General features: G+C 56.7%; 3 protein-coding genes across 3 annotated transcripts in view; 1 reads left to right on the top strand and 2 right to left on the bottom strand.

Annotated features, from left to right (window-relative positions):
- Positions 1-2,239, bottom strand: part of VOLCADRAFT_108163 (uncharacterized protein) — a 7,743-nt gene extending 5,504 nt beyond the window's left edge. Inside the window, exons 1-2 of the mRNA XM_002958459.1 lie at positions 2,013-2,239; positions 31-450 (exon numbers count right to left, since the gene is read on the bottom strand). Coding sequence (XP_002958505.1) covers positions 31-450; positions 2,013-2,078 — 486 coding nt within the window. The 5' untranslated portion in view covers positions 2,079-2,239. The remainder of the gene's footprint in view (positions 1-30; positions 451-2,012) is intronic.
- Positions 2,240-2,706: 467 nt separating this feature from the next.
- VOLCADRAFT_108162 (uncharacterized protein) lies at positions 2,707-8,549 on the top strand (the record flags this gene model as incomplete). Its single annotated transcript, XM_002958478.1, has 12 exons — positions 2,707-3,096; positions 3,464-3,536; positions 4,057-4,235; positions 4,580-4,667; positions 5,185-5,315; positions 5,664-5,859; positions 6,419-6,554; positions 6,660-6,762; positions 7,238-7,409; positions 7,633-7,706; positions 7,942-8,131; positions 8,311-8,549. The coding sequence occupies 12 exons, from the start codon at positions 2,707-2,709 to the stop codon at positions 8,547-8,549; spliced, it is 1,971 nt and encodes a 656-aa protein (XP_002958524.1).
- Positions 8,550-10,148: 1,599 nt separating this feature from the next.
- Positions 10,149-16,875, bottom strand: part of VOLCADRAFT_99792 (uncharacterized protein) — a gene marked incomplete at both ends in the record, with an annotated part of 18,603 nt that continues 11,876 nt past the window's right edge. The window contains 9 exons of the mRNA XM_002958458.1: positions 10,149-10,257; positions 11,188-12,269; positions 12,962-13,465; positions 13,778-13,992; positions 14,338-14,467; positions 14,946-15,056; positions 15,201-15,308; positions 15,715-15,780; positions 16,271-16,306. Coding sequence (XP_002958504.1) covers positions 10,149-10,257; positions 11,188-12,269; positions 12,962-13,465; positions 13,778-13,992; positions 14,338-14,467; positions 14,946-15,056; positions 15,201-15,308; positions 15,715-15,780; positions 16,271-16,306 — 2,361 coding nt within the window. The remainder of the gene's footprint in view (positions 10,258-11,187; positions 12,270-12,961; positions 13,466-13,777; positions 13,993-14,337; positions 14,468-14,945; positions 15,057-15,200; positions 15,309-15,714; positions 15,781-16,270; positions 16,307-16,875) is intronic.

Below are 16,875 nucleotides of genomic sequence, written 5' to 3'. Positions count from 1 at the left end.
AGCCCCCCCCCCACACACACATGCACACACCTCCCCGGTCTTGCCCTGCACCAAAATCGTCCCCGAGTCCATCACATCATCAAAAGCCATACTGCCGCCGCCACGGCCGCCGCCGCCGCCGCCGCGATTGCCGCCGCCGCCAGCCTTGCCTTTGTTAGCGGTGCCGCCGCCGCCGCCGCGGCTGAGGACTAGGTTGCCGCCCTTACCCACCACTTTGGCGCCTTTGCCGATGGGCACCGCTGGCGGGGGGGACATGCCCGGGGTTCCGGGCAGCCCGGGAGGAGCGGAGGCGCCGCCGGCGGGTTTGGAGTCGGCGCCGTCGGTGGCCGTGTGCGGGCCGCCGGCTACGGCACCTAAGCTAATGCCGTCGGCGTTAGGGCCGAGCTGGCTGGTGTGTGGGGAGGTCGCGGGGGTGACGCTGGTGGAGCCCATGCGCCGGCGCTTGGGCGCCTGCCGGTGGGGGGTGGGAGGAGTGGGAATGGGAGTGGGAATGGAAATTGGAATGGGGCAGCGTGTGGGGTGGTGAGGGCGAGCACGTGTGGAGGATCCGAGGCAATGAATCCGTGAGGACGTAGGAGGTCCCGTGCGTGTATGTATGTATGTATGTATGTATGTATGTATGTATGTATGTATGTATGACTTAGATTACACTGTGGGCCGCGAGAGCCGGGGGCCGAAGCCGAAACACAGCGCAAGGGTCGGGAGCACACAGCACAAGTATGTAATGTATGTATGTATGTACGTATGTATGTATGTATGTATGTATGTATGTATGTATGTATGTATGTATGTATGTATGTATGTATGTATGTATGTATGTATGTATGTATGTATGTATGTATGTATGTATGTATGTATGTATGTATGTATGTATGTATGACGTTGATTACACTGTGGGCTGAAAAGCCGGGGGCCCAGGGCCGAAGCACAGCGCGAGGGGCGGGTGCATACGGCTGGTTAGTCTCATGCACTCCGCCCCCGGGTCAGGCCGCACGGGAAACGACGGCCGGCACGCAACAGCGCTTGTTTGGCGCTCCAACTAGACGGGATCTATGCCCGTTGGTCTCCTAACATAAACGAAGTCGCAACTGGGGGGCTCTTCCTGCCGACCGAACGAACCGAGCATCTCAGAGAGCTCGCAACCAGGACCTGGGCGACCGGGAGCCCGACGAGTCATCCCGGGCATATGTATGTATGTATGTATGTATGTATGTATGTATGTATGTATGTATGTATGTATGTATGTATGTATGTATGTATGTATGTATGTATGCATGCATGCATGTGCGTATGTGTGTGTGCGATATGAGGTGTGGGTTCGACAAGCGAATACGCGGTGTGGGGCTGAGGAAAGGACGGACGAGCGCAAGAGTGCTTCATTGCCGCTGAAGGGCACACGGGGAGCGAGCGAACAAGGAAAGGGTGGAACCACTGGCCTTCGGAACCCAGGTCGGTTGACCCAGATCAGATCAGACCGGTGCATCAGGGGAGGGAAACGTCCGGGGAAGGAAGAAGATACCACCCAACCGCGTGGAAGTGATGCTGGAATATAAAATAGTAAATCGTATATAAGGTATGCAACCCAATGGCTGGTTGCAAATTTCTGCGTGTGTTGTTTGGGTGATGCGCCTGGCCAAAAGGAAATAGTGGCAAAAATGGCTAGCTGCGTTGAAGTTGGAGGGAAGGTGGGGAGCTGGGCATGCCGAGAGAGATGAACGGAGATTTTTGGGGGGTAGGGAAGGAACTGGTCCGGAGGGAGGAAGGCGCAACAAGCAACAGCATCCAGTTTGTTGCCCCGGCCGTGGTATGTATTGATTGGACATGGTACACCCGGTGAATGCATACAAAACACCAAATTACCCCAAACATACGGACAGCGCACGGGCAACCCTGTCGCGCACAGCAGCATGGCATTGCGACAGGTTGTTTTACCACAGGGGACTTGACAACATCGATGACTTCAATTAAGTGTACTGTGGGACGGAAACCGTTTAATTGGCGTGAGCACCTACCTGCGCGGAGCCGTCCATGCCATCTGCTGTTGGAAAAGGTTCCGGGCTTTTACCCGTATCTACCATGTGTCATGTACTGGCCGCGGAACGGTTTCAAGCGCCCATCACTACGAGAGTTCACTTCGCGCGCTGCAAACGTGTACTGCAGGGTTCGCTTTACAATATTTAGTGCGATATCGACCGCAGCTATGAATGTAACCGCCGAGGATAGAGATTTGGGGCCTTCCCAAATTGGTGACAGTTTGTGTTCAGTCAAGTGGTGCGTAACTTGTTATGGAGTATGATATCTGAACAGAATCTTATGGTAACTAGGTAGAGTAACCGCCCCGAATGTGTTTGGAGCTGTTGGCCTTGGCGTACGTGGGCCGAACCTAACGCTCTGACAGCTGCTCATACAGCACGCATGCAACGCCAACTTAAAAACAGACAACCGTGCACAATTTGTGCTGCGATGCTGTCCCCTACGTACAATCCACGACCTTTTGTTCCCACCACAGGTCGTCATTTAGCTGCATCAACGACTTCTCTGGCTGCCGCTCGGCGTGTGCTGCACCTAGTCCGGAGTGCATTGTCGTCTACTCCTGGAACCACATCCTTACCTGGGCATCTGATCGATCGAGCGGCAAGGACAGGTGTTCGAAAGGCCGCCATCCCTACTAGCGCAGCCCCAGCAGCAGTTCGGGCCGCCAACACCATGGCATCAGAGAAAACTTCTTGCGGCAGCATCCGCAACGAGCTGTTGGAGCTATTCCGCACAGCTCTGACGGTTTCCTTCCCAAGCGTCTCCGCTGAGCCAGTTGTCGCGGCGTGCAACAACGCCAAAAACGGGGATTACCAATGTAATAATGCAATGGCGCTGTTTGGCAAGTTGAAAGGCACCCCAAGTGCCCCCAAAGCGCCGCGGGACGTCGCGACGGCCATCGTTGGCGCACTGCCGGCGAACGGTCTCATCGCAGAGACCAGCCTGGCTGGCCCCGGCTTTATCAATATTCGCCTCAGCCGTGACTCCTTGTCGACGCGACTGAGCGAAATGCTTGTAAAGGGCCTGGCGAGCTGGGCGCCCACTGGCTATATCGGCAAGAAGGTGGGAAGGATGCTCGTGAACTCACGCGACACACAGCGATGAAAACTTGCGTTCTTCCCGCGTTGGATTCCAGAGAGCGGTGTAGGCTGCCTCAATCAGCAGCAGCAACCAGTATGGATTTGTGCTGACCAACATGAAGGGGTATAAAGGAGGGATGGTGTGTGTGTGTGTGTGTGTGTGTATAATCGATCTGAGCCTGCCATGCCCCCCTAATCATGTCCCCTCATGCAATCATGCAGCAGTCTCCACTGCCTTTGTTGGTTCTTAGCGGCGACAAGCTTACCCCAAACCCCGAAAAACCCAAATATACTTCTCATGTGTCCCCGAAGCCTTCAGAATTGTTTCATCGGCTTTTTGCCGCTTACAGGTTGTGATCGACTTCAGCAGCCCCAACGTGGCCAAGGAAATGCACGTCGGGCACCTGCGCTCCACCATCATCGGTGAGCAGCAACAAGTAGCTCCTTGGCGCTCAAAGCTGGTTTGGTTTCCATTTTTGTCGTTTTTGCCGTCGTTGGTTTTGCTGTTGTTGTTGCTGGCCGCCGCCGCCGCCGCCGCAACGGATTGCGTTGCGTCTCCTTTCCAGTTGAAGGAGGTTCGGTGGTCCCTCCTGACCCGCACACGCACTGACATGGAGGGCCTTCTAAGGCCTACATGGACCCTCTGAACGCCAGGCAATAACAGGGTTTTGAGTACAGAGTATTTTGCTATGAAGATGAAGACAAACTTTCATTTCGGGGAAGTTCCTGTCAGCCACGTCGCCACGTACGCCGACCATGCATGCGTAAATAAACGGTCGGTGAATTTATGCCGCTCGCCGTCCACTCCCTCCCATGCCCTTTTCACGATCCCTCCAGCCCAACGCAGCCCAGTCCGGCTGAATAGTAATGTCCTCGCTGTACGGCTTTTTTCCCATTTCGCCGCTACATCATCGTTGCTTCGCTGCTCCGCCCATGGCCCCAGGTGATACCCTGTGCCGCATCTTTGAGTACTGCGGTGCGGATGTGCTGCGTCTGAACCACGTGGGCGACTGGGGCACGCAGTTCGGCATGTTGATTGAGCACATGGCGGATGCCCGGCGACTGCGGGTGGCAGCAGGGGGCGAGGACAAGGACATGGACGAGGACGTGGCGGACTTGCAGGTACGGCGTGTGGCGGTGCTGAGGTCGGGTTTGGTTGCCGGGGTGCTAAGGCTAAGGATATATATATGCTGGGGACCTGCTTGGGAGGGTGTTTGGATTTTGTGATTTGGGAGAAGCCAGGGGGGGAGGAAGGAGGGGAAAAGCGGGGGGAGAGGGAATTACAAATATGGGGTATGTGGACTGTTGGACTATTGGGATGGGGTGGTGGTGGAGATGGTGGTGGGACGCGCATCGCTCCGCACAGCTTAGCCTTCGCACCGCCGACCCCACGGCGTTCCCCCTCTATATACCTCCCTCTCTCTCGCACCTGAAGTGGGGCATTGATCGATCTATTGGTTGCGCAGGAGCTGTACCGCGCTGCGAAGAAGCGCTTCGACGAGGAGGAGGAGTTTAAGACGAGGGCCCGTGAGGCGGTCACCCGCTTGCAGAGTGGTGAGATTGGGCGATTGGGCTGATCTGTGTGATGTTTGGGCTTGGGGTGGTCACCCAATGCAGCTTGCGAACGGTGGGGGCGTTAGAGGGGCCGTGCGGTACAGACAGACATGCAGACAGGCATGCAGGCAGTCTCGAAGCATGAGTGTTTGGGCGTCTGGGTTGTGTGTTGTTTCGGCGCCACGGGGAATTTCCGTCTGAGATGCGAGGCCTCGAGGAATGTACACACGGACACGATTGAATGCCGCTGTGCGTGCTGGAACTGAAGGCCTGAACACTGAACAAGCCGACTGGACAAGCCTACTCATCCTCCTCATCCTCGTGCAGCTGTTATTGCACAACATGGCCGAAATATATTGCGTGTAAAGGTCTTCTGCGCCTAATCCTCCTCCTCCTCGCATTCCCCTCTCCCTCCCCTTCCTTCACCCGTTCATGGTTCGTCTTTCCCTCCCCTTCCCCCTCCGTCCCACCTCTTAATATTCTTGTTTTCGGGACCGGATCGGATGGGGCCGGTCAGGCGACCCGGAGAGCCTGGCGTCCTGGCAGCGCATCTGTGCGGCGTCCCGGCGGGAGTTCGAAGCGATCTACAGCCGCCTGGGCGTGACGCTGCAGGAGCGGGGGGAGTCCTTCTACAATCCGATGCTAAAGGCAAGGGGAAAAGGGCGGCCATCGGGCGGCAGAGGCCGTGGCGCAGGGCGTGCTTGGCTGAGCATACGGGACGATTCTGTTCGACATTTCTGTGTGTTCTAGGAGGGACGGAGGAGGGATTGGTAGGATTGGGGGTTTGGGTGGGCGAGGTTGAGTGTTATGAAGACCCCAGCTGGATCAATCCATTCCATGACACACGCTCTCTCGCTCGAAATCAAAGCGGTATCTGTTCTTTTCTCTTTTAATCGTTAATTATGTGGTAATGCTTTGGATGTCGGACGGAGGCCGTATATTTGTTTGTTTTTATTTATTTATGCATGACATATGACTTGTAATTTACTTTTGCAGGACGTGGTGGAGGAGCTGAAGGCTGCCGGTGTGGCGACGATCGACAACGGGGCCGCGTGTGTGTTTGTGGAGGGGCAGTCTGTGCCGCTAATTGTACAGAAGAGCGATGGTGGTTTTGGGTACGCCTCCACTGACATGGCGGCGATCAAGCACCGCCTCAACGAAGAGAAGGCCGACTGGATTATCTACGTGACAGGTGAGTGGCAAAGGGGGGGAGGATCCTGGTGGGCAGGGCAGGGCACGGCGGGGGCAGGGCAGGGCAGAGCCGGGACAAGGAGGAGCAGGGATGGGCTGGGCTCTGCGAAGAAGAGACTTAGGGTGTGTTCCCCGGGCGGGGTGGGTGCGGGGTTTCTGAGAGTGTGTGGTAACCTGGTACATGTGGGGTTTCTGCCCGGACCCGTGTGCTGTACTGCAAATACATCATTTATGTTACATATCCGGTATGTCCAACAAGGCCCACAAGATGTTGAGGCGTGCCGAGCCGACACAGGGGCTCAGCCCATACGTATTACACGTAATACATGTTATATAAACGTTCATGATAGTGACAGAGGGCACGTGCCACCTGCTTGTTTGTTTCACGTACCGGGTCCCCTGGTCTCATCTATGGCTCCTCGCCCCCTCGAGCTCCCTTCCGACTGCGCCGCTATCCTCCGGCCCCCTGTCCCCCGGGGTCTTTTATTTCTTATTTCTGCTATGGTGCTCCGCGCGGGCGCTGCTTACCTTGCCTGTCTTCATGCCTTGGAACACCGCAGATGTGGGTCAGTCCCAGCACTTCGAGCTGGTGTTCGCGGCCGCGAAGAAGGCCGGTTGGCTGGTGGATGGCTCGGGGCCCAAGGTCTCGCATGTGGGCTTCGGTCTGGTGCTTGGCGAGGATGGAAAGCGGTTCAGGTGCGCGGTCGGGGGGTGCAGACCTGGTGTCAGTGAACCAGGGTATATGTCTGTGTCATGCTTCCTTTCCTTTTTTTGTTTTTTTCATGTTTCTGTGGCCTGCAGGACTCGATCTGGCGACTTGGTGCGGCTGGTGGAGCTGCTGGATGAGGCTAAGAGCCGGTGCGCGGCCACCATTCGGGAACGCCGCGCGGAGGCTGGCGAAGAGGTACGTGCGCGCTGATCTCCTTTCTCCCTCTGTCGCGCGAGTGCATGTCTCGATGTCAGCTGGTGCTGGTGCATGTCCTTAACTTTCCGTACAGCAGATCAGTCGCCATCTTCACCGCCATCAACAACACCATGACCACAAGCTCAACACTGAAAAACCCTGAAAAACCTAAGCTCAAACCCAGCTCACATCATCACCATCGTCTGCGGGGACGGTTAACAGGTCAACAAAGCACAACTGCGTCACCTGGGCGTCCCTTTGCGAAGGGCTATATTATATTACGAACCCGCTTCTGCTGACAGGGTATGCGGAATAACCGCCATGTGTTTTTAAGGTCGTGGTCAGTCGCACACCCGGCATGTTTTGCGTGGGCCATCACCATCACCATGGCCTTGACGGTGAAACGCTCGCAGGTCGAGCGCTGGCCACAACTACACTAAAACACGACTAATGCCCTGAGCTGGTGTGCTGGCAGGTTAACGAAGCCGAGGTCGAGGATGCGGCTTGCGCTATGGGCTACGGCGCCGTGAAGTACGCCGATCTGAAGAACCACCGTACTACCAACTACAAGTTCAGCTTTGACGAGATGCTCAACCTCAAGGGCAACACTGCGGTGTACCTGCTGTACGCCCATGCCCGCATCGCAGGTGCTTGAGACTGTCCAGTTCTAAGCCCGACGTGTGCAATGCCTGTATGCCTGTTGGTCAAAGCTTTATCGGAAAAAGGATTAGGCGGTCATGCGGTGGATAGCATTTTTTGTGAGCATTTGACCTTTTGGCCTGGCTGTGTGCCACGTTCGTGGCGTTCTTTTAGCTCGGCAAAAATTCCCGGTTGCCGCCCGTTTAGCCGTACCGCCGTTGCCACGTGTAGGCATCGTACGCAAGGCTGACAAGGACGTGTACGCGCTCGCGGCCGACACGCCAATTTCCCTGGACCACCCGAAGGTGAGGTGGCAGCGGGGCACCGGGAGGGAGGAGGGCTAAGCATGGAGGGGAGGGAAGAGGGAACCAGCTGTCAAAGGGTGGGGACAGGACCGGCAGTGCTGAGTGGTGGCGGTCGTGACCATTACGGTAGCCATAGCCACAGCATCCAGTGCCTAGGACCACCCTTCAATCACAGAGGGCTCCCTGTTGCACGTCACACCTTGCTCCTCCTCTTGCCCCCGCAACCAACCGTCAGCACCTTTACCCGAGCCCTTCTCTCTTTTGGCCCTCACATGCCACCGTGACCGCCACTTACTTCTCACCGCGATTGCAGGAGTTGGAGCTGGCTCTGCACCTCTGCAAATTGCCCGAGGCGCTGGAGGACGCCATTGAGGAGCTGGCACCCAACAGGCGAGTGGACGTTGCATTTAGGAATCTGGTTCCCAGTCAGGGGGAAGGGAGGAGAAATGCGGCCCTAGGACAAAGGGAAGGATCCGCTTGGGGAGTTGAAAGTGGCTGGGGAGAGCTGGGAGAGCGCTCCGGGTGCTCTGCTAACTGGACTGAGAAGGATGCAGTGGGATGGCAACCCACCCGTCCATCGATTTGCCTTGATGTTTGCTCCGAGCTGGGTTCACTCTCAACGCTCTCGATCTGCCCTTGCGCGCCACTCATTACCGTTCCATTAAACTTAGGGTCACCGACTACCTGTACGACTTGTCGGAGAAGTTCAACTCGTTCTATGTGGACTGCAAGGTGCTGGGCAGCGAGCAGGAGGCGTCCCGGCTGCTGCTGTGCGAAGCGACGGCAGTCGTCATGCGCAAGTGCTTCGAGCTGCTGGGCATCAGGCCCCTCTACCGCATCTAGAGCAGGGCGGGCGTGTGCAACTGTTGGTCACCTAGGGAGCGAGCGAGCGAAAGCATCAGCGAAAATTGACTGCAGGGCCGTGTTTGCATGGAGGCAGCAGGAGGCCTGCTAGCTGCTGATAATCTTGCTTTTTTGGTTGGTTTAAATGTTTTGTTCCGGCTGCGGGGGGCCAATGATGTTTGGGGGGAACTTGTATGTGGAAGTGGGAGCAGGCTTTCGGTAGCTGTGAGGACAAGAAGGGGGGGACGAGGTGATACGGGGCGTGCATTACGGCGGGCATGGCGGGGCTCCAGGGGGGTTCCGCAGCTCTCGCGGTGTGGCAGGATGCGTGGGAAGGCGCAAGACCGGGGAGATATCCACACGTGACTTCGAGGAGGGGGACGGGCACTGCGAAAGGGGACAAACGTCGTTTTTGTAGTGTCTTGTTTTAGGCTTAGGCGGGACGTGGGAGTGACCTGTGTTAGTCAGCAAGCCAGGCTGGTGTATTTTGCTCAGTAGTGGCAAGGATGTGGGAGCGGCTTTGGGCGGAATGCGCGGGGCTACGGCCGATTTTGTTTGAAAGTGGGTTCTTGCCTCTCTCCCATGCTTTGCGGAACGGGATTTAACATTCACCAGGATAATGAGCCACACGGCTTTCGAGCCCTCGGCCTTCCGAACCCCTCCGCCGTCACCGCGATGGAGGCGCTGTAATGCCTTTTACGTGAGCGCGTGGCGTGCAGCGGGATGCGAAACGCTCAGCTCTTGTGTCGACGACGATGGCAACACCGTGTGATGGCAGGTATATGACACTGTAGTCCTGTCACGGCGGGCGCTTGACTGTCCGCATAGGAGGACCGCATCCTCGCGCGTGAGACACACAAACACAATTCGTGACATATCGTTTCAAAATGATGGAAACCAAGATGGCGAGGAGGGATGGAACACCGTGATGGACACGGAAAAGCTCTCCTTCCAGAGGTCCAGACGCCTGCAAGGCGGTCCGTGCTTCGGTTGCGGTAAGACCCCCCCCACTTAACCTGCTCTCTGCTTGCGCAGTGCGCATGGCCATCCCTTAAGAATACTTCCCGACGGGGACGCTGTTGGACACCAATGCGGCACCTATGCTGCCCGGGGCGTCGGATTCAGCAGCGAACATGCCCGGCACCGAGGTGCCACTTACCCAGCATACTGCGCAATTTACGCACAATCACTGACATACATATATGCATGATGTACGATTGTCACATCCTGTCGAAACACACAAGACACATACATGTAAGACACACGCATGTGGCTGTTGTTGTTGCGAACAGCCCGGAATGCCCGCACTCATGTCCCTCAACGCTCATGCCCTTGTCCCGCACATGCAACAACCAAGTTTGATTTTGTTTTGCTCTCTAAAAGGCGGCCACTCCTCCCCCTCCTCCTTCTCCTCCTCTTCCCCCTCATATATTTAACCAAAGCTCACACACACACACTCACACAAAGAAGAGATATACGTGGAAGGGAAACAAACAGACGGATGAACAGCACAAAAAAAGACGGGCAGGCAGACAGCCAAATTCAAATAGTTCTATACACAGACATGGCCCCCCTTCCTACGTAAACAGTATCTATCTTTCAGAAAGGCAGATCCTGCTGTGTGCATGCTGGCGGTGGCAGGAACCGGTCGACCTTCTCGTCGGTGAATGCGCGCAGACCCACACCCCCCGCGGAGGTGGGTCGCAGCCTGGAGCCGCCGGCGGGCGACGAAGAGCGGGCGACCGCTGGGCCAGGAACCCCGGGGCCCCGTGCCGTTGTTGCGGGTGAGCTGATGCTGCTGCGCAGCCCCGAGGCTGCAATGGTACTGCTGATGCTGGTGGGGGTGGGTGCGTGGTTGGGCGTGGCGGTAGCGCTAGAGCTGGAACTGGGGTTGGAGCTGGCGCGGTTCATCAATCCGATGAAGTTGGAAGGGGACGCGGGGGAGCGGCGAGGGGATGGGGAGGAGGCGGAGGGGTCAGGTACGGAGGCAGTCAGGGGCCGCCCGCTGCTGTTGTTGATGCTCCTGTGTGGTTGTAGTTGATTGATGTTGATGTTGATGTTGATGTTGATGTTGATGTTGATGTTGATGTTGATGTTGGTGCCGTTTGGATTGGGGCCGTTGCCACCAACCGCGGAATGGAAGGCATTTCACAGGGGAACGGGAACGGGAGGGGGAGGGAGATCGGGGATAGAGGGGGAGAAAGCTATGGACAGGATGTTGGGGGTTGGGGGTTGCAGGTTAAGGGAGGACGTTTTGTATGCGCCACGGGTTGCGGTTCGTGGCAGACATGTAGTTGTCTGGCGCAAGAGTTGGGCCACAAGGTTCCCGGCCCCACCGCAGAACAGAGCAGAGCGGGGATGATGACGCTTGGTGGCAGAGGGGGCTGGGGTCAACGGCGCTCAGACAGGGCATTGTGGGCGGTGTGGGGTATCGCAACCCACAAGTCAAGACTGTCAAGGCATGTGCGCCAAGGTGCCGGGGTGCGTGAGGGGGATACAACTCAAGGTGCAACACACACACACACACACACACACATATATATATATATATATACATATATACATATATATAGCATATATGTATATATATTTATAGTATAAAAAGCTATATCTGGAATGGAATGGAAACTAGACACACCGGGCAGGGGCTCCGCCGCCACCACTGCCAAAACCGCCGCCACCGCCGCCCGCCAAGTTGAGTCCGCGGACCCCCGGCGCGTGGTACGACGCTGTGTTGGCGCCGCCGAAGATGGGACTGCCGCCGCCGCCGCCGCCGCCGCCGCCGTTGCTGGCTACTGTCACACGCCTGCTGCTACTGCTTCCGTCACCTTGACTAGCGCTTCCGCCCGTAGCTGCCGTACTTCCCGCCGCGTCCGCGCCTCCGCCACCATCTAATATCCCTTCGCCACCCTGAAGTGAAGCGCCGAACCTCCCAAAGCTGGGCATGATGCCCAGATCCCCCTCCCCGCCATCGCTGTCGCGACCGCTTTGAACTAGCCCGTTGCCGAAGCCGTTGCCGTTGCCGTCGCCGTCGAAACCGCCGTCTCCGCCCCCATCGCCTCCGGTGTTGCCGTCGCCGTCGCCGTCAGCGGCGGCCGCCTCCGCCGCCAACTGATCACGGAGCCCCAGAAGCGCCCGTTGCTGCTGCTCCACCGCCACCGCGCCGCTCTCCAGTTGGGCTGCTAGCGCCTGCATGCGCTGGCGCTCGGAGATCAGCAACTCCGCAAAGGCACGCAGCGGTGCACCCCTGGCGACGCCGCTGACGCCGCCGCCAGCGGGACCGCCGCTGCGGTACGGCCCCAAACCCGCCGACGGGGGTCGCGTACGGGTTCCTCCCGCTGTCCCCGGCCGTACCTGGGGATGGTGGTGCGAATGGCGATGCAGGCCGCCGCCGGCTGACAAGGGTGTACGCCGGCCGGTGGCGGCGACGGCCGTACCTGGCCGTGAAGGCGGCACACGGCCTGACAGGCTCGCGACGCCGCCGCCGCCTCCGCCGCCGGAGGCGGCGGCGGCGTTAGCGCGCTCCGGAGTGTCGACATCCTCCCCGCCGCCGCCGCCGCCACCACCGCTGCCGTCCAGCAGATCTTCATCCCCGGCGCGGCTGCCCGATTTGATTCCAGCTCGCCGCTCCAACATGGCGTAGCGGTGTTGCATCTCCCTAAGAGCCACGAAGGCCGCGTCCACGCGGTCTCGGAGCGCCCTGTTATCCTGCTGAGCCACCTGTGGGTGTATGTACGACACGTACGCGGGTGTTGGTGGGGGGAGGGAGGAGGAGGAAGAAGACAATTTTCGTAGGAAGACTGAAGGCTCACACGATCACGCAATGCTCCGCACACCCACAGAAAAAATACATCCAAATTTAATTAAAAAAAGTTTACAAAGCCTAAGCACGAAGCCTAAACCCACACATCCCCACACACAATCTCTCGCTCAACCCTTTCCCCTCCCCCCCGACACACACATACATGGTCTGTTCTGGGTTGACACTACTGCGATTCGCGGTTTAAGGTCCTGGGTTCGATTCCTGGGGAGACCCCCGAATTTGTCGGGAGCGCGAGATTATGGCTAGCTGCTGAGATGTGGAGTTGAGGTCGCAGTTGATGGACCAGATTCGCACGCTAGATTGGTGGCGATTGCCGAACCCTCCGTCTCTTCGGTTGTTCGGGTGAATGGATGAGGAGGGGTCCTAGACGGCTGGACCCGCCGCCTTGGACTTACAGTTCGTATGGCGAAGTATAGTGTGGTAGTGGTGGACGGTGCTATAAGATGATAAATCGTAGAACTGACAACGTGATAAAGCGGCCCAGAAGCCTCCCACTCTGTAACATTACAAATTACATACATACACACGCACACCCCCAACGCCCAATCAACATACATACACACGCACACACAGCCACACGCACGCTCACCTGCAGCTCCCGAAGCAGCTGGCTGTTCTGGTTCAAAGTCAGTCGCTGAGTCGCCCGCTGCGTCCGAGTCTCCTGATCCAACCGCCACTGCAGCAACACCACTCGCGTCTCCGCCGCCGCCGCCGCCGCAATCGCCTCACTCGCCGCATTCCTGTTGGCGTTCGCCCGCGGGTCACCCAGACAATACTTCCGTACCAAATCGTCCAGGGCCTTTTGTCGTGCAGATTTGCCGTGTACGGACCGATCATCCGGCAGCTGCATGGCGCCGTACAGCTCCTGGGCAAAGGCGGTAATCGCGGCGTCTTGGAGCTCACAGCGCCGTTTGAAGTCGGCGAGGCTGGCCATGGCGGTGCGCAGAGCGGAGTCCTTCTCGGCGACATGGCGGTTCAGGAGTTGCGTTCTCTTGGCCTGGTTGAGCAGCTCCCTGCCGTGGCCCTCTAATGAGTCCTGCAGCTTGGCGATTTCCTCGAGCTGGGGCTCCAGCTTTTGCGCGTACGTCTCAGCCTGTGTGGCGGGTGAGGGGCCCCGGGCGAAGATGTGTTTTCTAAACGAGGGGGGTTTTAAAGGGGGAAGGGGGAAGAAGGCTCCGGTGTTAAAAAAACATATTTAAAGCGGGGTGAAAAAAATAGCAACAGAGAAACAACAACCGTTACTACTACTACTACTACTACTACTACTACTACTACCACTATACTACCACTACAACAACATACAGATTTACAGACGAGTTCTTCGTAATGTCTCCACCTCACGACGCGCACCGATGGCCGTGCGGAAGATATCCGTACGGTGTCGTACGACAAGACGTATTTGTACCTTGTACGACAAGACGTATTTGTGTTTCTCCAGCTCTTGGAGCTTGCGGCGAAGTTGTTGGATGGTGACGTAGTTGTCCGCGTTGACCGCATCCCGTTCATCTAGCTCTTTTTTGAGTTTGGCGATGGTGAGTTTGAGATCCTCGGTTTGCTCCCTAAGAGCCGCGTTGTCGGCTGTCAGTTTGTCCATTCGCTTCATGTCGATGGTCTTGTCCGCTGAGGTCGCAGGAGAGAGGCGACATGAGGTTAGGGGGAGGGGAGGGAGGGGAGGAAGAAGGCGGGGGGAAGGCGGGGGGCAGACAAGGGGGTTACGGGCGCGTGTCGCGCATGCGGCGGGAGATACGACATGTGTGTATGTGTGTATGTGTGTATGTGTGTATGTGTGTATGTGTGTATGTGTGTATGTGTGTATGTGTGTATGTGTGTATGTGTGTATGTGTGTATGTGTGTATGTGTGTATGTGTGTATGTGTGTATGTGTGTATGTGTGTATGTGTGTATTCCCCCCCGAGCCCCTCCTCTCTCCCCCCCGAACCCCCCGAAGCCCCCGAGCCCAGCCCACCTTTAAGTCTGAGGTTGGTCCGTTTAAGGATGTTGTTGTCCGCCTTGAGCCGCTGTTCCCGGGATTCGGCCGCCTCCGTCAACACCGACACCTTCTTGTTGATGCGCTGACTGTGGTCCTCAAAGTCCTCCTCAGCCTGCGTGTGTATGTATGTATATGTGTATGTGTACGTATGTGTATGTATGTGTATGTATGTGTATGTATGTGTATGTATATGTGTCTATGTGTGTGTGTGCGTGCAGGAGCAGGAAGTGGAGGACGGGGATGTACGTGTGTATGTATGTGTGTTTCGTGGCGACTATGCTTGTTTTTGTGTACGTGTGTACATATGTATGTGTATGTATGTATACATGCAGATACATACACACATACATACTAAGTTGTGGCGCCGTTAATCCGCTAGATTTGGTTGGATGCTGGTGGTGAGTTGCCAAACCCTAAGAGTACATTCTGAAGTCGGATGGGGTGAACGGATTAGGGTGCCCCTCTAGCAGGGGAGAGCAGGGAACTGCCTCCAAGGGAAAGGGGGCCGCTGGTGAAGCTATACCACCCTGTAACAACATACATACATACACACATATCAGCAACCACCCACCCGCCGAACCCACCTGTTTCACGTACTCATTGAAGAAGCGGTCCTGCTCAGCTCTGACGTCAGCCGCCTCGGACATCTTGGAGTCCATAGCCGCCAGCTGGGCCTCATAGTGGTTCCGGAGCTCCTAAAAAATGGTTTAACGGGACGTGGGGGTTAGGGACCCATTTAAGAAATAAGGGCCAACAACCTTGCCGCCAACCTACAGCACATATCCGATTATATTCGTTCTTATGTCCACACATCCGTACATCCGTACGTCCGTACATACCTGCAATTCCCTTTCATGCGCGAGTCTCATCCTCTTGACCTCCTCCTCCCCCCGGTAGCGCGCGTCATCGCGGGCAGCTGCCATCGCCCTAACCCGTTCCACCTCGACCTGCGTGTGTATGTGTATGTATGTCATGTCGTGTCGCGTCGGAGAGAACGCCATGTCGGGGGGCCGGGGGGACATACGCGCGCGCGTGTGTGTGTATGTATGTGTGTATGCATGCATGCGTGTCGCTACCCCGTGTGTGTGTGTATGTGGAAATATTCTCCACTGCACCACCTCCCCCCCCCGGGGGGTACACCCCTAGTTGGAGTGCAAATCTGAAATGGTCAGTCAGTCAGTCAGTCAGTCAGTCAGTCAGTCAGTCAGTCAGTCAGTCAGTCAGTCAGTCAGTCAGTCGGTCATCATGATGATGATGATGATGCACCGCCGATGGGCACTGAGTGACACTGATCCGCGTTTGCCGCCCCTCAACCCCCCCGTTCGCCTCTGTGTACGGCAATGTACGACACACCTGCAATCGCTTCTCGTACAGCGCCTCAAGGTCTTCCGCAGCACTCATATGCGCCCCCTCCAACTCCTGAACGTTTGAGATGGCGGGCGTGTGTGTATACATGTACGTATGTATGTGTTTTTTTAGGAAAAAAGGGAAAGGGGGAGAAAGGGGGGAATCCCAGGGGGTTAGGGCACAGGAACCTTCAATACCCGTGCAGTGATTAACGAGGGAGGCAGGGCCTGGGGGGAGGGTGTCAGGGGGTTAGGGGGATAACTCACAAAAACTAGGAAGGTTGGGGGGTGTTGTGGGTGCGGAGAACAACCGTCGTACCGCATGCTGGGTGGACGGGAAGGCACATGCATATACACACACACTCACATACATACCGCAATGCTCCCCCCCAGTTCTCGCGGTGTCTCTCCCGCCCTGAAGCCGACTAAGGGAAAAGACAAGGGCAGTTCGCAACATGGACAGAGACAGGCCTGTATCCGCAAACGCCAATGATGGATCGGTCGTGGTGGTGGTGGTGGTGGTGGTGCAGGGGCAGTTATCCTAGGTCCCCCCACGAACCCACCTTCACCACTTGGCGCTCATGAAGCCGACCAGATTCCTACATACATACGTACATACATACATACGTGCGTGCGGACGGGCGGGCATTACGGGGGGGGAGGTAGGCCGGAGAGGAGAAATGTAGGGGGTAACGTAGGGGGAAAGAAGTCAGGTTGGCGTCAACCCGGGGGCCAGGGGAAAGCTATAATTCACACAATACATGTGTACAGATATGGGCGAGTGCATTTGTTTGCTTGTGATACGAAATATGGGTCGTCAAGGTTCAAGTCCAACAGATCTCATTATTATATCATGTAATATTCGACGTATTGGGTACATTGGATTCACATTTTACGCAAATACATTTCACACACTTACACATATGCAACATCATCTCCATAGTTTTGCCAAAAGGAAACGTCCACCACACGTCGCTGGTGTCCAACACTATTCGGCGCTTGCTCCGGTACATGACGGAGTTATATTCCCCGGCGTACCACCGTCCCCCCCGGCATTTCCCCCCCATCATCATCATCATCATCATCATTGCGGCTCCGAAGGCCAGTTAACTATACATACTATGCATACATACATACACAGGCACACACACGCTCTCTCCCTCTCTCC

The sequence above is a fragment of the Volvox carteri genome (assembly GCF_000143455.1).
Source record: "Volvox carteri f. nagariensis unplaced genomic scaffold VOLCAscaffold_95, whole genome shotgun sequence".
In the NCBI taxonomy this organism is placed as follows: domain Eukaryota; kingdom Viridiplantae; phylum Chlorophyta; class Chlorophyceae; order Chlamydomonadales; family Volvocaceae; genus Volvox; species Volvox carteri.
Note: the sequence above shows the minus strand (reverse complement) of the source record. Positions and strands in the feature narration are given on the sequence as shown.